General features: G+C 39.3%; 1 protein-coding gene across 2 annotated transcripts in view; it reads left to right on the top strand.

Annotated features, from left to right (window-relative positions):
* BUD13 (BUD13 homolog) overlaps positions 1 to 17787 on the top strand; it is a 34081-nt gene extending 16294 nt beyond the window's left edge. Inside the window, exons 5-10 of one of the 2 annotated variants that reach the window (XM_012534300.3) lie at positions 2294 to 2598; positions 4505 to 4610; positions 4966 to 5104; positions 5396 to 5580; positions 5819 to 5900; positions 17385 to 17787. In XM_012534300.3, coding sequence (XP_012389754.1) covers positions 2294 to 2598; positions 4505 to 4610; positions 4966 to 5104; positions 5396 to 5580; positions 5819 to 5900; positions 17385 to 17478 — 911 coding nt within the window. In that variant the 3' untranslated portion in view covers positions 17479 to 17787. The remainder of the gene's footprint in view (positions 1 to 2293; positions 2599 to 4504; positions 4611 to 4965; positions 5105 to 5395; positions 5581 to 5818; positions 5901 to 17384) is intronic. The other variant, XM_033434550.2, reaches the window with a different exon arrangement.
* Positions 17788 to 24168: the final 6381 nt, after the last annotated feature.

Below are 24168 nucleotides of genomic sequence, written 5' to 3'. Positions count from 1 at the left end.
AGCAGTTCTAAGAGGGAAGTTTATAGCAATGCAATCGTACCTCAGGAAACAAGAAAAATCTCAAATAAACAATCTAACCTTACACCTAAAGGAACTAGAGAAAGAACAAACGAAACCCAATGTTAGTAGAAGGAAAGAAATCATAAAGAACAGAGCAGAAATAAATGAAATAGAAACAAAGAAAACAATAGCAAAAATCAATAAAACTAAAAGCTCGTTCTTTGAGAAGATAAAATCGATAAACCTTTAGCCAGACTCATCAAGAGAAAGAGGGAGAGGACTCAAATCAATAAAATTAGAAATGAAAAAGAAGTTACAATGGACACCGCAGAAATACAGAGCATCATAAGAGACTACTACAAGGCTACTCCATGCCAATAAAATGGACAACCTGGAAGAAGTGGACAAATTCTTAGAAAGGTATATAACCTTCCAATACTGAACCAGGAAGAATTAGAAAATATGAACAGACCAATCACAAGTAATGAAATTGAAACTGTGATTAAAAATCTTCCAACAAAAGTCCAGGACCAGACGGCTTCACAGGTGAATTCTATCAAACATTTAGAGAAGAGCTAATACCCATCCTTCTCAAACTCTTCCAAAAAATTGCAGAGGAAGGAACACTCCCAAACTCATTCTACAAGGCCACCATCACCCTGATACCAAAACCAGACAAGGATGTCACAAAAAAAGAAAACCACAGGCCAATATCACTGATGAACATAGATGCAAAAATCCTCAACAGAATACTAGCAGACAGAATCCAGCAGCACATTAAAAGGAACATACACCACGATCAAGTGGGATTTATCCCAGGGATGCAAGATTCTTCAATTTACGCAAATCAATCAATGTGATACCCCATATTAACAAATTGAAGAAGGAAAACTGTATGATCATCTCAATAGATGAAGGAAAAGCTTTCGACAAAATTCCACACCCATTTATGATAAAAACTCTCCAGAAAGTGGGCATAGAAAGAACCTACCTCAACATAATAAAGGCCGTATACGACAAACCCACGGCAAACATCATTCTCAGTGGTGAAAAACTGAAAGCATTTCCTCTAAGATCAGGAACAAGACAAGGATGTCCACTCTCACCACTATTATTCAACATAGTTTTGGAAGTCCTAGCCATGGCAAGCAGAGAAGAAAAAGAAATAAAAGGAATACACATTGGAAAAGAAGAGGTAAAACTGTCACTGTTTGCAGATGACTTGATACTATACAGAGAAAATCCTAAACATGCCACCAGAAAACTACTAGAGCTAATCATTGAACTTGGTAAAGTTGCAGGATACAAAATTGATGCACAGAAATCTCTTGCATTCCTATACACTAGCAACGAAAGATCAGGAAGAGAAATTAAGGATACAATCCCATTCACCATTGCAACAAAAAGAATAAAATACCTAGGAATAAACCTACCGAAGTAGGTCAAAGACCTGTACTCAGAAAACTGTAAGACACTAATGAAAGAAATCAAAGGTGACACAAACAGATGGAGAAATATACCATGTTCTTGGATTGGTAGAATCAATATTTTGAAAATGACTGTACTACCCAAAGCAATCTACAGATTCAGTGCAATCCCTATCAAATTACCAGTGGCAGTTTTTACAGAACTAGAACAAAAAATCTTAAAATTTGTATGGAGACACAAAAGACCCTGAATAGCCAAAGCAATCTTGAGGGAAAAAAACGGAGCTGGAGGAATCAGACTCCCTGACTTCAGACTATACTACAAAGCTACAGAAATCAAGACAATATGGTACTGGCACAAAAACAGAAATATAGATCAATGGAACAGGATAGAAAGCCCAGAGATAAACCCACGCACCCTGTGGTCAGCTAATCTATGACAAAGGAGGCGAGGATACACAATGGAGAAAAAGACAGTCTTCAATAAGTGGTGCTGGGAAAACTGGACAGCTGCATGTAAAAGAAAGAAGTTAGAACACTCCCTAACACCATACACAAAAATAAACTCAAAACAGATTAATAACCTAAAATATATATATATATATATATATATATGGCACAGATGAGTATGTTGAGATCTCAACATGCTAGTCAGTCGCTAGGAACTTGGGAATAGAACCCCACATCCTGCCTATTGGTTTTAAAAGTTGTCTTTCACTTTGCTGTTCTCCCATGTCATTCATAATTGTGTTTAGGTTGGTGATAGTTCCTCACAAGAGGACTAAATGAATATTGAACATTAGCCTGACAAATTCATTTTTTAGATTCTGCCAAGGGAATTAAAGACTTCACTGTTTAATTTCCAGGCTCCTCCCCCAGCCATAGGAAATATCATACAAGCTCTTCACCCAGGAGACATCAGAGTCACATGTTGGATGCTTCTTCCTACCCAAGTGACAGTAGGAAAGCCTCTGACTCAGATCTTTCTCCTCCACGGCATAAACAAAGTTCAGGGCCCCGGGATTCTGATTCAGATCTGTCACCTCTACGGAATAGACCTAGGCACTGGAACTCTGATTCTGACCTCTCTCCACCAAGGAGGAAACAGAGGGCCAAATCATCTGATTCTGACCTGTCTCCACCTCGAAGGAGTCAGCCTCTGGGAAAGAAGGTAAGAATTTTCAGGAGCCATATCTTCTCTTAGAGAGAGATAACGCCTGTCTTCTAGCTCTGTACAAGTCCCAGAGATCCAAGCCAAAGCAGCAAGAGGTAACTCTTAGTAGCATAGTAAATCTAGCTCACGGGACCTCTAGGGCTCTTTTCTTCTCTCTGAAGTCAGGACTGCCTAACCCAGCCCGGGTGAACTTGCAAATAGCAGATTCCCTAAATAGCTTCTGCCTTTATATCCTCTCAGTTCCATGAATCCCATTTTAATAGGTCCACAGAAACTTCCTATTTTCTTACGAATAAACTGAGAATGTAGTTTACAGAGTGGAGTTAGGAGCATGAACCTTGTGTCAAACAGGTTACATATTGGGATCGTACTTCTTATATGTACTATCTGTGAGATTTGAGCAAGATACATAATATCTCTAAGCCTCAGCTTCTTCATCTTTAAAATATGGATAATAGTAGTACATACTTCATAAGATTCTTGTGGGAATTAAATGAGTCAGTAAGTAAAGCTCTTAGCACAGTGCCTGGGACAAAGTAAGCATTTAGTGTAAGCAGTCTGCTGTTATAAATTGGACTGTAGGTCTCCAGAGCTCAAAGAGAGGCGCTTAAAATATAAAACGACTTTTAGAAATCATATCGCCTGGGAAGTAAGTGTTTTGTATTATTTTAAATCTGTGATGAAGCCTGAATTAGCAAAACAAATCTGCATGAACCCTGAGTAATTGTGTTGTAAAGAACACCAGTACTAGTAAAGAAGTGTTATTCCAGAGCTTCCCTGGTGGCGCAGTGGTTAAGAATCCGCCTGCCAATGCAGGGGACACGGGTTCAGGCCCTGGTCCGGGAAGATCCCACATGCTGTGGAGCAACTAAGCCCGTGTGCCACAACTCCTGAGCCCACGTGCTGCAATTACTGAAGCCTGCGTGCCTAGAGCCCATGCTCCGCAACAAGAGAAGCCACTGCAATGAGAAGCCCGGGCACCGCAATGAAGAGTAGCCCCCACTCGCCCTAATTAGAGAAAGCCTGCACACAGCAACAAAGACCCAACGCAGCCAAAAATAAAAAATAAAAAAAATTTTAAAAAAGGTGTTATTCCAGTGAGTTGGTTAAGAAAGAGAATGATAGAGCCTGTGGTGTGCACGTTTCCTCTAACACAGACGTTTCAGGTAAGTTTCTCTGTAGCCCATGTGGTCCTGGTAGGGTAGACCAGCCTGTCCCTAGCCCAGGAAGTAGGGTTCTTCTCTTTTGGGGAACAGAGTGAGGTCTGTGTTTCAGCTGGACTCCTTGACATTTTTATGTATCTGCTTAGTCCATGGGCAATTTACTATTAATCAAATTTAATTTAGCACATTGTTTAAGGATATTGGGATATAAGTATATACATTGATTGTGGGTTGGTTTGTTATCTTGATACAGAGTGGAGTTTAGTAAGAAGTTTAGATTTGGTTATATCTTGTCATTATCCTGAAATATAGCCACAATTTCAGGATCTTAGGTCTGCTTGACTTTGTGATTTAAATGAAATATTTTATCAGTGTTGATCTCTACCAGAGGGCTTAGAGCTTGATAGAGGTTTCTGATCAGGTGACCTGAGAGTCTTCATGTGTGCGGTTTATATGCTGTAAAGTCAGAAATACAGATGCTTAGCCTTCCCTTTAGCATATTGTTGGTTTGTGTTTCTGTTTACTCGTAAGCTTGATAGTACTGTTAAGTTTCCATGAAATTCAGTTTTATTTCTTGTCTATTTTGTGAATCCTGTGGTTGGTAATAAGAATATAAAGCTAGAGTTTTTGGTTTGGTTATTGCTGATTATCAGACAAAAATACAGCTAACTGTGTATACCCATGGTGTCTATTGCTGCATTATCTTATTAATGTTGGATGCTCCCTTTTCCATTGCATAGGCTGCACACATGTATTCTGGGGCTAAAACTGGGTTGGTGTTAACTGACATACAGCGAGAGCTGCAGGAGCTCGAGAGACGGGACCAAGAGACCGTGGCACTTGAAGGTAAAAATGTGAAAGTGCAGAGACCAGTTGAGGCTCTTGTAGCTTTTATTTTTTTTAATGTAGCTTATTATACTTGATATTTAAAAGTTGTAATTGCTGTCAAATTTCAGCTCTGGTTTTGTGCATTATTTTAACTTCTCATTGGGTCCAAGTGGTTCTTTTCCTTCTTGAAAAACATTAATTTTCAGGATCATTACCAATATGCACTTAGATGTTGGTAGGGACTACTAGTAGTCTGGCTGTGAAAGTTCTTATCTAGCATGAGAACCCCAAGTGGTTGATTTCAGCTGTTAGAATATTATTTCTGATTTTGATACCTGGTGTTTATCTTTAAAAGTATAATTTTCCTTTGCAGCTGAATTCCAGTATGCTGAAACCGTATTTCGAGATAAGTCTGGTCGTAAGAGGAATTTGAAACTGGAACGTTTAGAGCAGAGGAGAAAAGCGCAGAAGGACTCGGAGAGAGATGAGCTGTATGCTCAGTGGGGAAAAGGGTAAGAGAACCACTGAAAGGAAAAACAAGACTGCAGTGACCGGAGGAAGTCATTTCTCTATTCTTCTGCCTTCAAAGCTGTTTTTAAGAATGGGAAATTCAGTGTCCTCAGTCTCCTTCCTAAGATACTGTTATATTCCACACTTCCAGTTGGTATTCAACAATTTTACCTTTTTCAGTATTTGGCCTAGGCTGCTGCAAAGAGGAGGTTCTCCAAGTGTAGCAGTACATCTCAGTGTAAGAGTGGAAATGTTAAACAGGATAACAGACACTCCTGGTTCTTTTTGTCTAGGCTTGCACAGAGCCGGCAGCAGCAACAAAATGTGGAGGATGCAATGAAGGAAATGCAAAAGCCTCTGGCCCGCTATATTGATGATGAAGATCTAGATCGGATGCTGAGAGAAAAAGAAAGAGAGGGGGACCCCATGGCCAAGCTTATCAAGAAGAATAAGGCCAAGGAGGACAAGAATAAGAAAGGTGAGCCTTCTGGGAATCTTCAGAGAATGAGGTGACTTACGTGAAGAGAGAAAATCAGTAGGGTGATGATACATAGCTATGTGCAAAGAAGGCTTTCCCATACAGTTTCAGATTTCTTGTACTGGGGAATTTAGATTTAACTCAAGATACTTCTGTACAAAAAAATTTTTTCCCACTGCCATCCAGCTCTGATTTGAATTACGTAGGTAACTAACTTTTCTCCCTCTCCTGTCATTAGTGAGACCTCGCTACAGTGGCCCAGCACCTCCTCCCAACAGGTTTAATATCTGGCCTGGATATCGCTGGGATGGAGTAGACAGGTAAACCTGAATATTTCCTACAGTTTTGTTTTCTCTTCCATCTAACCCGAACCTTCCCTGACTGTTCTCAAATCATCTACACTCTGCCTCATATTCTGCTCTAATCACAAGGTTAATAATATGCACTTTGGTTGCTTCTGTTTCTCAAATCTCATTTCCCATGCTTAGAATACTCCTTCCTTTTTTCCTTTTCAAAGCTCTGGGCAAATAACTCAGGTGGTCCAGCTAGGATACCCTTTGTTTTTGACACTGATCACTTCTAATGATATTTTCTAAGGTTTGGAGGGGATGAATGATAGGTGCTAGTCTGAAGCCTTTTATATGTTGTATCTTTAAAATGTAGCCCTTGAATCTTTTCTTCACTGCCTTAGGAGTGAGTTACTTGTAATGTTGCACTGCCCCTACCACCTTGTCTTTTCACCTACCCATATCTGTACCCACATGCACTAAATTCCTTTCTGCTATCATGGATGAACTATATATGCTCCTATCCAAAGTCAGTCCCTCTACTTCATGTTAGATCCCATCTCTTGCCTGCTAAAGGACATTGTTCTGTCATCTAGCACAGTGACTCTCAAAATTTGTCCTCTCAAGACTCCTTTACACTCTTAATAATTATTGAGGACTCTAAAAAGTTTTGTTTATGTGGGTTATAGCTGTTAATATTTACCATATTAGAAATTAAACTAAGAAGTTTAAAAAGTATTTATTAATTCTTTAAAAAAAGCCATTACGTTAACATAGTTACCCTGTTTTTAAAGAGAAATAACTATATTTTTCAAACAAAAAAAAAGTGAGATTCGGGATAGCTTTGATTTACATTCTTGCAAATCTCATTAATGTCTGGGCTGATAGAAAACATCAGGACTTTTTTTTTGTATTTTATTTTTTAACTTTTAATTTTATATTGGTATATAGTTGATTAACAATGTTGTATTAGTTTCAGGTGTATAACAAAGTGATTCAGTTATAAATATACATGTATCTATTCTTTTTCCAATTAGGTTGTTATAGAATATTGATCAGGGTTCCCTGTGCTATACAGTAGGCCCTTGTTGGTTATCCATTTTAAATATAGCAGTGTGTACAAGAAGACATCAGGATTTAGTCTGTTGCAGTATGTTTAGCTGAAATATAGGAAGAAAATTCAACCTTATACATAGGTAGTTAGAAAAGGAAGGTGTATTAGGTTTTTTTTTTTTTTTGTGGTACGCGGGCCTCTCACTGTTGTGGCCTCTCCCGTTGCGGAGCACAGGCTCCAGACGCGCAGGCTTAGTGGCCATGGTCACGGGCCCAGCTGCTCCGCGGCATGTGGGATCTTCCCGGCCCGGGGCACAAACCCGTGTCCCCTGCATCAGCAGGCAGACTCTCAACCACTGCGCCACCAGGGAAGCCCTAGATTTTTTTTAATACTACACAAAAACTCAATAAGTGGTAGTTTCTTAAAGGTTATTTGTAATATGGAATCAGAAACCATATCAAAAAGCTTTTCATACTGTTAGATTAAAATCCATTGGTCTTTTTCCTATTTTGGATGGATCTTTTACTCATGCATGATTTTATAACATCATCTGCTGTTCATTGGTTTGCTGAGTTTTTCAGACCTTCCAAATGTTAACATATTTCATATACAATATCAGATAATGATATATACATATTAATATTAACTTTGATCTCATCACAAAAATCTTTAAATAACTAGAAGCTAAAGGAGTTCATGGTAGTGGGTACAAGTTTTTCAAAATTCTAATTTACGCTTGAAAGCTCCTATTTTATCATTGGCAACAAATATTATCAGCCACTTTCCTTGAAGTAAAGGTCACTTCGTACAATGGCTTTTTTTGCAGGATCCGTCAGATTTTGAACCTAGAGGATCATGTCCTCTGTGAATATAAACAGTGTTACTTCTTCCTTTCTAATCCAGATGCCTTTTGTTTCTTTTTCTTGCCTTATTGCACTAGGTACAACTTCCAGTGCAAATGTTGAGTAGAAGCAGTAAGAGCAGACATATTTTACCTTGTTGCTAACCTTAGGAGGAAAACATTCAGCCTTTTCACCATGAAATATCTTGTAAACTATAGAATTTTTTTTGTAGATTTCCTTTATTGAGTTGAGAAATTTCTATTCCTAGTTTGCCAAGGAATGTCTTTTTTCAGGAATGTATGTTGGATTTTATTCAAAATATTTTCTGATTTTCCTTTTGGTTCATTCTTTGAGCCATGATTTACTTATGAGTGTATTTTAGAATTCCAAACATTTAGACTTTTCTAGATATCTCATTGTTATTGATTTCCAATTTAATTCCATTGAGGTCAGAGAATACACTATGTAATATTTTGATCTTTTGAAATTTATTAAGCCTGTCTTATGGCCCAGTATATGGTTTACCTTGGTGAATAGCCCATTTGCACTTGAAGATAATGTGTATTTTGCAGTTGCTTGGGGTAGTGTTTTGAAAAAATTTTTTTGTATTCTTTTTTTAAGTAATTTGGAATAATTTTAGATTTATAGAAAATTTGCAGAGATAGTATAAAGAATTCTTGTAAACTCCTTATCCAGTTTTGTTACCATTCGTTATATTATCATGGTACATTAATCAAATCTAAGAAACCAACATTAGTATGTTATTATTAATGCACCAGATTTTATTTAGTTTTCACCAGTTTTCTATTAATGTTCTTTTTCTGTTCAGGGATGCAATTCAGGATACCACATTGTACTTAGTTGTCATGTCTCCTCAGTCTCTTCTGATCTGTGTCAGTTTCTCAGTCTTTCTTTGTTCTTTGTAACCTTAACACTTTTGGGGGGGGGTATGGTCAGGTATTTTTGTTGACTGTTCCTCAAATTGAGTTTGTTTGATGTTTTTCTCATGATTAGCCTGAGGGTATGGGTTTTTGGAAAGACTTCCACAGTGGTGGAGTGTCCTTCTCATCACATCATTTTAGGGGTTACATGATATCCACATGACATCACTAGTAATGTTAACCTGGATCACTGGGTTAAGGTAGTGAGTGTTGGCCAGGTTTCTCTGCTTTAAAATTGCTGTTTTTCTTCTTTCATACTCTCTTCTCTGGAAGTGAGTCAACTGAGTTCAGCTTGCACTCAAAAGGAGACCTACAGAAGGATATCTACATATATTATTTAGACTTTTTCTGTAAGGAAGATCTGTTTCATCTCACCATTTATTTGCTCAGTCATTTGTTTATATCAGTATGGACTCATGTATATTTTATACTTTGTATAGTAATCTAATAGTATGTTATTTATTTTGTTGCTTAAATTGTTTTGTTCTTTGGCCATTGGGAGTTTTCTCAGGAGTCCCTTTTATATGCCTATCCTTTTATTTTTTGAGCATTCTTTGACTTTCTGTTACTATAAGGTGCTTCAGGCTCATATTGTATTTTCTCTGCCCCAGTGCCTAAAATAGCCATTTCTTTAAGAAATCCTGGCTGCTTTTAATGGAGAAAGATATTTAGAAACCAAGATCCAACTGCTAGAGTGCTTGTTGTTACTGAGGTGTCATTGTTTCTAGACCCTCTCAGCAGACAGAGCTAGTTAATGCGTGTATAATAGTCTGTGTATACACACATATCTACAATTGTTTCTGCGTCTATCCACCTGCAAGTGTGTTATATATACACATATATTTACATATATATATAAATAAGAGTTCATGTTGATGTAACTGACTCTAACCAAGTATTACCTTTCCTTTTTGCTTACCTCCCCAACATTGAGAAACCTGGCACCCACCATCCACCATCCATTTTGCTCATCCCAGGACACATGTAAAACAGTTTCAAAATTGAGAAATTCAGAAATGAGAAGCTAATTTACCATCTAGAGTGTAGCGTTTATGTGCAGTTCATTTTGTTCTTACCCTTATAATTTCTAATCAAAATACTATTTTCCAACATAAAGAGTCAGCCCCCATACCCCCCCCAAACATCCTGGGTAATTTTTTTCTTTTATAGTTTACTTATATTAGTGTTTACTCATTATGGTGTATAGTTCTATGGGATTTAACAAATGAGTAGAGTCATTCATTCACCACCCTAGTACTGTATGGAATAGTTCCATCATTCTAAAATTTCCTGTGTAAGTCTCCTTTTAGTCATTTATGCCTCCTCCACCAACCCCTTATAATTACTGCTGTTGTTTTCTGTCCCTATAGTTTTGTCTTTTCCAGAGTGTTACATGAATGGAATCATACAATGTGTAACCTTTTGAGTCTGACCTTTTGCACTTAGCAAAATGCATTTTAAGATTCATCCATGTACTTGCATGAATCAGTACTGTATTCCTTGTTTATCACTGAGTAGTATTGCATTGGATAGGTATACCACAGTCTGTTTATTCCCCAGTTGAAGGATATCTTGGTTGCTCCCAGTTTTTAGCAGTTGTGAATAAAGCTGCAGTAAACATTTGTGTATGGGTTTTTATGTGGATATAGTTTTCAGTTTACTTGGGTAAATATCCAGTGATTGCTATATTGTATTGTTGAGATTATGTTTAATTTTATAGGAAACCGCCAGTTGTCTTCCAAAGAGGCTGTATCATTTTACATTACCACAGAGAGTGAGGATTTCTGTTGCTCCATATCCTTGCCAGCATTTGGTATTGTCAGTGTTTTGGCTTTTAGGTGTGTGAATTTAGTAGTGAATTTTAATTGCTCTGTTTTCTTTTTAGTTATACCTTTCTGCAATTTTTTTTTCAGTGTTATAAGGATCACAGTACGTATCTTTAATTTATCACAGCCTACTGAGAGTTATAATTGTACTATTTCACATAAAATATAAGAACCTTGCAACACTACAGTTCTACTTAACCTCTGTTTTTAGTGCTATTGTTTTCATACATATTACATAAAAAATGGTATAGATCCCACAATACAGTGTTAAAATTTTTACTTTGCAGTTACATATTTTTTTAAGAAACTAAGAAAACAAAAGAAAAAAATACATAGTTGTTAGTACTTACTCACATAGTTACAATTTCTGGTATTCTTCCTTCTTTCCTAAAGAAATTAGAAAGTTTTAATATTCCTTCAGTGCAGGTCTGTTGGCAAAAAATTCAGTTTTTGTTGATAGGAAAATGTCTTTATTTCACCTTTGTTTCTTAACAGCTTTCATTTTGAGATAATGTTAGGCTCACAAGAACTTGAAAAAATAGTACAGTGTATTAGTGTACCATTCACCCAACTTCCCCCAATGATAATATCTTTTATAACCATAGTACATTATCAAAGCCAGGAATTGGTATTGGCACAGTTCTATTAATTAAATTAGAGAATTTTTTCTCACCTTCGTTTTCGAAGGGTTGTTTCACTGGCATAGTGTTGAGGGAGGTTATCAAGGGGATGTGACCACTGGTTGACCTGTGAGCTGGACCCAGGCAACTGGAGGCCCTTACCTCTCCCCTGTCCTTGGAATGTACATCCTGCCTACTCTTCCCATACTGGCAGCCATTTCAAGGACATAGCCTTGAGAGAGTAGGGTGTTGTTGAGACCATCTGGACCGAACCCTTATATATAAGGCCTCTATATAAACTTTTAAGGTTCTGGCAGGCAGGTGTGGAGAACCACTTGTCCTGCGCCCAAGACAAACCTTGTATGTAAGTTCCCTTGCTTATTAAACCTGCCACCTGCCAATCTGGAGTGATCTGCCTCTTTCTTTGGTCTCTCTTTCTTTGGTCTCTCGTTGTCCTCCGTGTATGGGGGCCAATTTCAGATTTTACCCAGGGAACTCCTGAGGTTTCAAACCAACACAGAGAACTCAGGATTGACAGTACCAGACTTCTATGACAGCTCTGTCAGCCCTTTAAAGACTTTTCATCACTTTTTGGCCTCCATTGTTTCCAATTAGAAGTCAACCCTCAGATTTCATTTGTTTCATTGTCTCACCCCCTAACCCCAACATATACACATTATAATATATTCTCTGGCAGCTTTCAAGATTTCCTTCTGGTCTTTGGTTTCCAGCAGTTTGACTATGATGTACCTAGGTGTGGTTTTCTTTGTATTTATCCTTTTTTGAGTTTGTTGAGCTTTTTGGATTTATGAGTTCATGTTTTTCACATTTAGGAGGTATTTGGCTGTTTTTTGTTCAATTCCTTTTTTTTAGACCACTTTTCCTTCTCCAATTACACTATTTCCACTACTTGATATTATCCCACAGATCTCTGAAGTCCTGTTCATTTTTCTATCATTATTTTTCTCTCTGTTCTTAAGGTGGGATAATTTCTTTTGATCTGATTTCAAGTTCATTGACTCTTCTGCCATCTCTAGCCTATTAGGCTCATACACTGAATTTTTTGTTTCAGCTAGTTTAAATATATTTATTAGTTATTTTTAGCTGCGTTGGGTCTTCTTTGCTGCACGTGGGCTTTCTCTAGTTGTGGCGAGCAGGGTCTACTCTTTATTGCAGTGCATGGGCTTCTCATTGCAGTGGTTTCTCTTGTAGCAGAACACGGGCTCTAGGCACGTGGGCTTCAGTAGTTGTGGCATGTGGGCTCAGTAGTTGTGGCTCACGGGTTCTAGAGTGCAAGCTCAGTAGTTATGGCACATGGGCTTGGTTGCTCTGTGGCATGTGGGATCCTCCCGGACCAGGGCTCGAACCCGTGTCCCCTGCATTGGTGGGCACCACTGTGCCATCAGTGAAGTCCCTCAGCTAGTTTATTATATTTTTCAACTCTAGAATTTCCATTTGACATATTTCTCTGCTGAGATTTCCTACCTATTCATTCATTATGCGTCATTTTTTTTCCCTTGAGAATATTTATAATTGGTGCTTTGAATTCCTGTCTGCTCATTGCAACATTTAGGTTATCTCAAGATTGGTTTCTATTCATAGTTTTTTCTTGAGTTTCATCACATTTTACTGTTTCTTTACATGTCTGGTCACTTAAAAATGTTATACTGGACATTATGAATGGTACATTGCAGAGACTTTGAATTCTTTTATATTCCTTTGAAGTGTGTTGATTTTTTTAATAAGATGGTGTAACCATCTTATTTTTAATTTTGTTTATTAATTTATTTTAATTATTTATTTAATTTATTTTGGGCTGCATTGGGTCTTCGTTGCCTTCGCATGGGCTTTCTCTAGTTGCAGTGAGCGGGGCTACTCTTCATTGTGGTGCGCGGGCTTCTCATTGTGGTGGCTTCTCTCGTTGCGGAGCACGGGCTCTAGGCGCGCGGGCTTCAGTAGTGGCACAAGGGCTCAGTACTTGTGGCTTGTGGGCTCTAGAGCACAGGCTCAGTAGTTGTGGCACATGGGCTCAGTTGCTCCACGGCATGTGGGATCTTCCCGGACCAGGGCTCGAAACCTGTGTCCCCTGCATCGGCAGGTGGATTCTTAACCACTGCGCCACCAGGGAAGTCCTTGAAGTGTGTTGATTTTTATTCCAGCAGACAGTTAACTTGACTGTATTTTAAGTCCAAACTCTAACTTCTTTGCAGTGGGCAGCAGCTAAAATTTCTGCTCAGTTCTTTCAGTTTCTAGCTGCTGGTTTTTCATGGGGCCCAAGGGGGTTTCCCCTGCACAAGCACAGTTTAGCAGTTAGCCAAAGATTTGGGTGCAGTTTGTATGTAGATTTTGGAGTTCATCCCTTTTGAAGCTCCCTCCCTTTCAGTATTTCTTCCCTGATTTTCCAGCTGCTCTGCTCACTCTGCACTGACACCTTAAGCCAGTAAGCCTGTGGCTTTCTGCCTCCATGAGCTGTGCAGTTTGGGAAGTGCCCTCTGGCAAAAAGCCTCACAAATCTCTTCTGACACCCAGACTCCCACCCAAGTTTTGTCTGCTTTTGGTCACTCTCTCATGCCTTCAAATACTTTCAGATACTTGTATCTTTATATTTTGTCCAGATTTTATAATTGTTTTCTGAGTGTAGGTTAGTTTGCACGAGTTCTCTGCCATGACTGGAATCTACCACTCTGCTTTATATGGGCCTAAGGCATTATCTTCTGTCCTTTAAGCTGCCATCTAAATCCAGAGCTCTAGTTCCTGATATTGGCAGGTATCCTCAGGGTGGCTGTGGTTTCAGGCTCCTTTCCTGCTTTCGTTTGCAGCACACTGTATATCGGCTTTTTGGTAACAGGAGGGTTTTTCAGAATACTAATTTGCTGTATAGCCAGAAGTAGATCTTTTTATAGCCACAACCATAAAGATACTCCTGCTACACTGAGTTCATTCTTTTTTTCTTTTTTCTATTTTTTTTTCAAAATTCTGGACCCAGAACAGAACTCTCCCTGACCTGGTTTTTAACTGGTATAATTTGTCTCCATCTCTCCCAGTAGTTTTCCTACACTTCTCATTCTTCTTTTCTCCTAGATTTTTCCTTTTAGTTCCCTTTCTCATCCTTGCTTTCTTTCTGATTATTTATTCTTTCATTGCGTTTTCTGCTTTTGTCTGTTTTTGGCAAGTGAATATTTCTAAAACAGATCTATAGTATGTTACAGTTAGAAAAACCCATAAGGTCAATTAAACTAACTTACATTATTTAAAAGAGAAACGGAGGCCCCGATAAATTTAACATCTTTCAGCTCACCTGATAAAGCTGGAATTAGACCTTGGGCACCTGATTCTTTGGTCTAAATCTCTTTCCACTGTGTGTTCTCTTGCAGTTTGTTTCTTTGATTCTGTTTAGGGTTTGGTTTGTTATTCATAGGACCTTTTGTCTGTTTGATCATATTAGTGTTGATTCTCTTAAGTACTTATTCCCCAAGACAAGAAGCAGTGGTTTCCTTGTGCTCTAGAACACCATGCATGCTTCTAAGGTTGGAGATGGTGCCATTCATAATAAGCTTCCCTTCTTCCTCACCCTTTCACTACTCACCCAACTGATCCCTTAGGGAAGGCCTTAGGAAAGAGGGAAGCCTGTCATCCCAATCAGTTCAGTAGCACTTAGCATATGTATTATAATTTTAAGCAGCTATGTACTAGGTGCCAGGGTCTCACAATTAGTGAGAGACGGTCCTTGAGCACAGCAACTCACTTTCTATCTAGAGGAGAAGACAGACAAGTAAATAATTTCAGTGCTACTTGCTAAGTATTACTATAGAGGATTTTCAAGGTGCCTTGGGAGCACAAAGGAAGAGTAGTTAGATTCAGCCTTGGGAGACTGGTCAGGGAATGCATGCTTCCTAGAGGAGGTGATACATGAGCTAAGTCTTAAGGGATGTCATTAACCAAGATAAGAAGGAAAGGGAGGACATTTAAGGAAGAGCATCCTGTATTGCAAGGTCATAAGGATATGGAACATCCTAGTGTTTGGTGGGGTGGGGGCCTGTTATAAGCAGTTTGATGTTGGATAGCAGTAAGTGTGAAATGGAGTTGTGTGAGATGGGCTGGAAAGGTAAGCAGGGGCCTGGTCACTGAAGGACTTGGAAACATTTCTGAGGAGCTTGGTGTTCACCTTAGAGGCAGAGGGGAGCCACTGGTGGATTAACAGTAGCTCTACATTCTAGATAGGTGATGCATTGTAGCAGTCATACGAAGCATTTGCAAGGCACACATTTGGAAGTAGAGAGACAAGATACAAGGTTGTTGCAGTAGATTAGGCTAAAGATGATGGAGGTCTGAACCATGACAGTGGTAGTACGAATGGAGAGAGGAGGAAGTGGGAAATTGGTTAAGTGATAAGATGGCAGGACCTAGTGACTGATTAGATGAGAGGGAGAAAGCACTGGGTTTGGCAATAAGGAAGATCAGTAATGACTTGAGAGAGCGTTAACTCCATAGCATAGTGAAACAAAAGCCAGGTTCTAATGTGTCAAGGAGTGAATGAAAAATAAGGAAGTAGACAGTGAATAAAGACTCTTTCAAGAAGTTTATATAAGAAGACGAAGTACATGGTATTAGAAGGGAGTTGAGGGCCACTCCTTGAAATTCACCCCTGTAGTGACTTCCATGACACCCTACTTCTGGTTATTTTCTCTTATCATTTCATCTCGGCCACCTTTATGAACTTCTGTTCCTCTGTGCCCCTTGCTTAAATGTTTCTCAGGGCTCCATCTGTAACCCTTACCTGTTCTCACTCCATGTGCTCTCTTGGCTGAATCTAGTCTAGTACACCTTCACTTACCAGCTGTATGTACATGATTCCCAAATCTGTATTTGCACCTCAGTCTGGAGTATCTGGCTGTGCATTGGATTTCTCTGTTGATATGTACTTGAGGCATCTTAAATGCAAACATATTCAAAACTGAACTCATCAGCTTTCCCTACTCTAAGCGTGCTCCTACTCTTGTGTTCTGTCCTGGTTAATGGCAGCCTCATTCATCTAGTCACTAAAATTATTAACCCATGAGTCAAACTTACCTCTTCCTCCTTTGCTCTTATATAACTAATCAATCACTAAGTCCTACTATGTTTTCTCTCTTTCTGTCCCTCTTCTTTATCATTACTTTCATCATCTGTTGCCTGGACCATTGCAGTAACTTTCCTGCCTTCAGTCTCCTCCAGAGTGATCTCTTTGAAATGCAGTTTATGCTCCCACTTTAAATTTATCCTTCACAAGGAACTCTACTCAATACTCTGTAATGGCCTACATGGGAAAAGAATGTAAAAAAAAAAAGTGGATATGTGTATATGTATAACTGATTCACTTTGCTGTACACCTGAAACTAACACAACATTGTAAATCAACTGTACTCCAATAAAAATTAAAAAAAATAAATTTATCCTTACTAGGTGAAATCTAAGCTTTATACTATGGCTTACAGAGCTCATTATGATTTGCCCTCTACCTACCTTTCTAACTTTGTCTCGTGCTACTCTCTTTTCATATTTGAGGCTCCAGCCATACCAGTTTGCCTTTGGTTCCCTGCATGTGCCATGCTGTTTCTTACTTTTGTGCCTTTGCTGTTGTTGCTCGTGCTATGCTCTGTGCTGAAATGCCCTCCTGACCCTTCTGGCCCTCTGGTTAACTCTTTCTTTTCAGACTTAGCGTGGGGGCCCCCTTCACGAAGGCTTTGCTGACCATTCTTGTCCATCCCCCTCCCAAGCTGAGTAAGATCCCCACTCTGCTTCCATGATACTCAATGCATATTTCTATCATAATCTATGCTTTTTGTTTTAATTATTTGCTTAAATGTCAATCTCCTCCACTAGTCTGTGAGTTTATCAGGATAGGTGCTGTGTTATACTCATTTTCATGACACAGTGCCTAGTATATAATAAGAATTCACTAATTGTTTGTGTAATGAATGGATAAAGTATAATACATAGACATCAGCTGAGAGTGTGTTGGGCCTTTAGAGAGCGATAAATGTTTGAAACAGTTGTCAAAAGAGTTTGAGAAAGAACTGAACAAGGACTAATAAGAGGGTGGATTATTCTGTCTTTCTGATTCTGTTGCTTATGTCTTAAATATTTTCACATGATTGCCTTTACTTTCCTTTTTGCTCATTAGATTGTGAACTCTTTTTTCAAAAATAAATGTTCAGTTCAGGATTCTGGCTGATGAGTATTTCTTGATTGCAGATCCAATGGATTTGAACAGAAGCGCTTTGCCAGGCTTGCCAGCAAGAAGGCGGTGGAGGAACTTGCCTACAAGTGGAGTGTTGAGGATATGTAACTTTTCTGAGGCAGTGGGGGTGGCTGTGGGTTGTGGTGGTGGACACTGGGTGGACAGACGTCCAGCTGCAACAGTCATCTGTGCTCATAATCAGGGCCCACACAGACCAGCGACTTGTTGGATGCCAGTTTTGACTACAGAAGAATATTTGAGACGTAATGTTTGGACTGCAGGACCTGTACTTCTCAGGTGTGCCGACACTGCCTATTGCTGGCTTCAGAGGAAGCGTTGATTTCTCTGTGTCCCAGGGTTTGTTCTTGGTTAGGGTTTTCCCTTTTTAATAAACACACATTTATTTTTTTAAAATAATTTTCTTAAACGGATATTCTGTTTTGGGGAAGAATACAAGCTGATAGTGAACCCCCAGGGATCTTGGAGGGTGATAGTTGGATTTCTCATTCATCTAGGAAGCAGGATGAGTACAAACTTTCACAGTGATAGCTCCTTCCTCTTAGAAAATAAGAATTATTGCTAAACTAGACTTAGGAATAGACATGGCAGTTTGGAGACATGGTGTCTGGTAAAGGTAGTGTCACAAATTAGTGGGGAAGAGATAGATAATGGTGCTCGGAAAATTGGCTTATTATATGGACAAAAATAAAGTTGGATCCCTGCCTTAAACCACATAAGGCAAAGACAGATCCCAAAGTGATTTTACCTAAATGAAAGGTAAAATGCTACAGCCAATTAGAAAAAATGGGGAATGTCTTTGTGACCTTGGGGTGAGGATAAATTTGTTAAATTAGATCTCCAAATCACAATCCGTAAGGTTTGATAGCTTTGCCTACATCATAATTAAAGATTTCTAGTCAACACAGCACCCCATAATCAAAGTTAAAAATGGGTATAGATTAGGAGAAAATATTTCCAATGTCTAAAACTGATAAAGGATTACATTTATAAGAGATTGAATGTAGAAGGAACTACTACAAATTGGAAAGAAATACAAAACACAAAATAAAAATAGGCAAAGAATATGAATATGTAAAATCTAAAGGGAAAACCAGAATGGGTAATAAGTATATTACTACTAGTAATTAGAGAAATAGAGATCAAAACATTAATGAGTTTCTACTTTGTATCTATTAGCAAAAATAAGGAAGAGACTGAATTCTCATGGGGAATGAAAACTCATGGGAAGTTTCAACTGGTGCATCCATTCTGGAGAACAAATGGGCAAAACTTAATTGAAAATAAGTAATATCTGGGATGTAGTATTGCAGAATTTTTGAGAGAATATTGTCTGAGTTTGAATCTCAGGTATGTCTTTTGCTATGCGACCTTGATAAGCCACTTAACTTCTCTGTGTTTTAGTTTCTTCATCTTTGAAATGGAGATAATATTACCCACCTCACAGGTTTATTGTGAGCCTAGAACAGTGCCAGGCACATAGTACATGTCACAAAATTATTAGCTGTTGTTATCATTGTCTTCGTAATATCAAGTGTTGATAGCCAGCTTCCAGTGTGGCCCCAATGATCCCTGACTCCTGGTATTTAAGCCCTCGTGTAGTCCCCTCCTACAGTGAATAGGGCTGACCTGTGTAACCGGTAGGATGTACTGGAAATGTGTGACTTCTGAGGCTGAGTCATAAAAGACATTGAAGCATCTTCCTTGTATTCTCTTGAATTACTTGCTGTGGAAGAAGCCCGCTACTATGTCATGAGGACACTCAAGTGGTCCTCTGGAGAGGCCCATGTGGAGAGGGACTGAGGCCTCTCACCAGTAGACACACCAATCAGCCCTGTGAGTGAGCTACCTTGGAAGTGGATCCTTTTAGCTCCATTCAAGCCTTTAGATGTGTGCAGCCCTGATCAACAACATGGCTGCAACCTCACGAGAGATCCTGAGCCAGAATCACGCAGCTCCAAATTCTTGACACAAAGAAATTGAGATAAGAGGAGGTGTTTATTATTTTTTAACAGCTTGAGATATAATTCACATACTATACTGTTTACCCATTTAACGTGTTTAAGTAGTTTTTAGCATATCACAGAGTTGTATAACCTTCACCACAATTCATTTAAAAATATTTTGGATACAGGGAGTTTTGTATCCATCAGCAGCCACTCTTCGCTTGTCCCCGGCTCCCCTAGCCCTAGGCAACTGCTAATCCTTCTGTTGCTGTAGATTTGCCTGTTCTAGACATTTCATATAATATGTGAATGGGACTATCATACAATACATGGCTTTTTGTATCTAGCTCTTTTCACTTAGCGTAGTGTTTTCAAGGTTCATCCGTGTTGTAGTATGTATCAGTACCACATTCCCTTTAATGGCTGAATAATATTCCCTTGTATGGATATACCACATTTTATCTATCCATGCATCTGTTGATATTTGAGTTGTTTCCACTTTTTGGCTATTGTGACTAATGCTGCTATGAACATTCATGTACAAGTTTTGGTATGGACTTACGTTTTCATTTTTCTTTGAATAGAATTGCTGACTCATATGGTTAACTCCATGTTTTGCTTTTTGAGGAACTACCAAACTTCCAAAGCAGTGTATGAGAGTTCCAGTTTCTCCACATCCTTGCTGATACTTGTTTTTGTTGTTGTTTTTGGCCATGCCACGCAGCTTGTGGGATCTTAGTTCCTCGACCAGGGATTGAACCCGGGCCACTGGACCACCAGGAAACTCCCGCTAATACTTGTTATTATCTGTCTTCTTGATTATGGCCATCCTAGTAGTGTGAAGTGGTATGTCATTGTGGTTTTGATTTGCATTTATCTAATGCCTAATGTTGTTGAATATCTTTATTTATCTTCTTTGGAGAAATGTTTATTCAAATCCTTTGCTCATTTTTTTTTTTTTTTTTTGCGGTACGCGCGGCTCTCACTGTTGTGGCCTCTCCCGTTGCGGAGCACAGGCTCCGGACGCGCAGGCTCAGTGGCCATGGCTCACGGGCCCAGCCGCTTCGCGGCATGTGGGATCTTCCTGGACCGGGGCACGAACCCATGTCCCCTGCATCGGCAGGTGGACTCTTAACCACTGCGCCACCAGGGAAGCCCTGCTCACTTTTCAGTTGGGTTATTTGTCATACACATACACACTGTTATGTAGAATTCTTTATATATTCTGGTAACAAGTCTCTTATTAGATATATGATTTGCAAGTATTTCCTTTCATTCTGTGGGTGTTATTGTTTTAAGCTGCTGAGTTTTTAAGTAATTTGTTATGCAGCAATAGGTAACTGATGTATTAAGTTTGTACATACCCTACCTCAAAGCAGTTTCCACTCCTGGCTTTATCCTTCAGAGAAACTTGCACAGATCCACAAGGAGTTACGTATATGGATATTTATCTGTATGTATCTTGGGTAGCGAGAATCTGAAAACAGCTTAGAAGCCTGTTTCTAAAGGAATTGATAAGTAAAATGTGGTATATGTATATGATGGAATATTATAAAAAAGTCAGATGCAAGCTGTTAGGACATGATAGACTCCAGGTGAGGAAAATAAGGAATAATGAAATTTATAGCAAAAATTAGCTAAGTAAATTGAACACAGAAAGTATTTTTTAAGGAGAATTTACACCTTAACTTACTAGAATAGTGTCCTTGGGAGGGAACAGAATGGGACTAGAATGCGGAATGAAGGAGGGAAAGGGAAACAAAAGAGGGGCCTTGCATGGATGAGTGAGATAGTGTGTCCTGACCTCAGGCATGTGATCCACTCAGTTCTTTGTGCCTGGGGCTCTAAGCACACATCCAGAGGCAAGGTCTTGCTCTAATGGAATTGACATTTAGTACCTGTATTAGTTGGGGTAGGCTAAACTGCTATGACATTCTCCAAATGGACTGGCTTACCACAATAGAAGTTTTTTTCCTCCCTCCTCACTCATGTCCAGGGTAGTTTCAGATTGGGTGAGAGGGAGGGGGATTCTCTACTCCATTTAGGGACCAGGCTGATGCCAACATTAACATGGCTTCCAGGGTTGCTTTGGGTATTGCCATTTTGGTGAGCTGAGCAGAGCTTGGAGGGTTGCTTGATAGATATTGTGGGCCAGCTCTAGAAGTGGCACACAGCCATTCACATTCTGTCAGCTAGAACTTAGTTGCATGGCTGCCCCTTAATGCAAAGGAACTTGAGAAATGTGATGCACACCCAGGAAGAGGGGAAAAGTGGATGTTGTTGAGACAGCGATCCTCTCTGCTGCAATCCTGAAGAAAGGCTGTCTGCCCGCCCCCGCCCCCCCCCCCCCCCACCATTTGAGACTTTTGTGGATTTTGTGGAAAATCCCAGAGGGACTCCATTCTCTACCTGGAGAGTCTCAGCTGAAGTCACTACCAAGTTAGGAATATCTCTTTCCTAATTGGTCAGTGGCTGTCAGAGGAGAGCTTAGGCAGAGAGATGAAGGGTAAACTTAAATTGTGTCTAGACTCAGCATTTGTGAGAGGAAGGTAGTTTTAGAGAGGAAACAGCTCAAAATAAACTTGAAGGTTCTATAGTTAACATGTGGCAGAGTTGGGACTAGAACCCAGTGTTCTCCTGGGCTCTGCAGTGCCTGTATGGTCCTTTGGTGCCTTGCTGTAAATATTTTTTTAAAAAATATTTTATTTATTTATTTGGTTGTGCCGGGTCTTAGTTGCAGCTTGCCAGCTCCTTAGTTGTGGCATGCGAACTCTTAGTTGCGGCATGTGTGATCGAGTTTCCTGACTAGGGATCGCATCCGGGCCCCCTGCATTGGGAGCGTGGAGTCTTAACCAGTGAATCATCAGGGAAGTCCGAAACATTTTTTTAAAAGGCCCAAGGTTAGAACGTTGTGGTGAAACTGGTAAAATCCAAATAAAGTCTGGAATTTAGTTCATAGAATTATGCGATTGTTAATCTCTCAATTTTGAAAAATGAACGTAGTTAGGTGAGTTAACAGTCAAGAAATTTGGGTGAAGAGTAATGAGACTTTCTGTATTGTCTTTACAACTTTCTGTAAGTCTAAAATTTTTCCAAAATAAAAAGCTTATTTTTAAAAAAGTCCCCAGGGAATATAGGCTCTGGACACTGGATCCTACTCTAAGTTACTACTTTTGAGTTTATACTTTCGTAAGTTATGTTAAAGCCAGTCCCTTTCCTGTGAGTGGCGGTGAGCATGTTAAACTTCTAGCCTATTGTCACATCTGTTGTACACAGCTGGCTTTTATTTCCACATGGGTTCAGGTTTTAACTTCATTTTTGTGGGGCCCTACACTGTTTCTTAGGAAGAACTCGCCTTAAGAGGCTGTTATGGACTGAACGTTGTATCCCCTCAAAATTTATTTGTTGAAATACTAGCTCCCAAGTTGATGGTATTAGGAGGTGGGGCCTTTGGGAGGGGATTAGGTCATGAAGGTAGAGCCCTCATGGATGGGATTAGTGCCCTTATAAAAGAGACCCCAGAGAGATCTCTTGCTTTTTTGGTCATGTGAGAGCACAGCCAGAAGCTGGCTGTCTGTGAACCAGGAAGCTGGCCCTCACCAGACACCAAGTCTGTTGGTACCTTGATCTTGGACTTCCTAGCTTCTAGAACTATAAGAAATAAATATTTGTTATTTAAGCCATCCTGTCTATGGTATTTTTGTTATAGCAGCCTGAATGGACTAAGAGGCTCAGATACTTTGAAAATCTTAAACCACCAATTTTTTTCTTAACAAAAGAATTTATCACCTGTATTCAAGCAGAGACTGAGGTGGAGGGGAAGCAGATAGATTCTATTCCGGGCAAGCTTTGTGTTTAGTGGGCATTGGTGAAAATTTATAAATTCCTCCTCCCTCTGATTTCTCTGCCTTTTCATGTACGAGCACAGCACACCTTTAGGGCAGAGACCTCCAAGCCTGTTCAGCTGGAAGCTGACTGTCATTTCCTAGGCTGGCTACTAGAGGGCAGTGTGATACATCTTTTCTGGACTGGGGAAGCAGGGCGCTGGGTCCATGCACATTTTCCAAAATAATAAGACCTAGAATCTTTCAAAGATATAGGTGGCTAAATTCAGTTGCATATTCTTCCACTTCTTATCCCTACCTTAGATCCAGAAACATAATCCTATTTTCAATATGGTAAAGATTTTCAAGAGAGAAACGTAGTATTTAGGTTTTGACCAGAATCTCCCTTACTTGGGCTTTGGAAACCTTTCTCTCCATGGAAGACCTTTTTTTTTTTAATTTTTAAATCATATTCAGATCCTCTTGTTCTTCTTCCTTTCCTATGCCTTCTTCAGCCTGAAGTTTAGACTTAAGGAGCAGTGAGCAATACTAAAAACTACTGAATTGTACACTTTAAAAGAGAATATTTTATGGTATGTGAATTATATCTCAAAAAATATAAAGGGCAAAAAACAGCAGTGAGCAGATGCTGTAGCTCAAATAGAATGTAATTAATTGAGTTTACTGATTTGAGAAATCTTAATGCTTTGCCATTGGTTCATTAGCAAGAGGGCAATACTCTGATCTCTTTTTTCCTCAGGTATCTTGGAACACATTGACCCTAGGACACAGAGAGCGTCGTTCCTTTCTAAAGAGGTTACTCACCCTAGTCAAAGAGCTGGACTAGGGTTAGGGTGTGCCTGGGGAATCCCAGTGAGAAGGCGGAGTCGAGGCTCTGAGGTAGCTATCTTGAGCCCTGAGTTTTAAGTTTGAGTTTGGTAAGAAATGTGTGTCCTGAACTGTTCATTTTTGCAAAGGTTATTTGGGCAGTTTCTTTCTTCCGGTTTCGT

The sequence above is a fragment of the Orcinus orca genome, chromosome 8, assembly GCF_937001465.1.
Source record: "Orcinus orca chromosome 8, mOrcOrc1.1, whole genome shotgun sequence".
Taxonomy (NCBI): Eukaryota; Metazoa; Chordata; class Mammalia; order Artiodactyla; family Delphinidae; genus Orcinus; species Orcinus orca.
The sequence above is the reverse complement of the archived record's forward strand: the minus strand, read 5'-3'. Positions and strand labels throughout refer to the sequence as shown.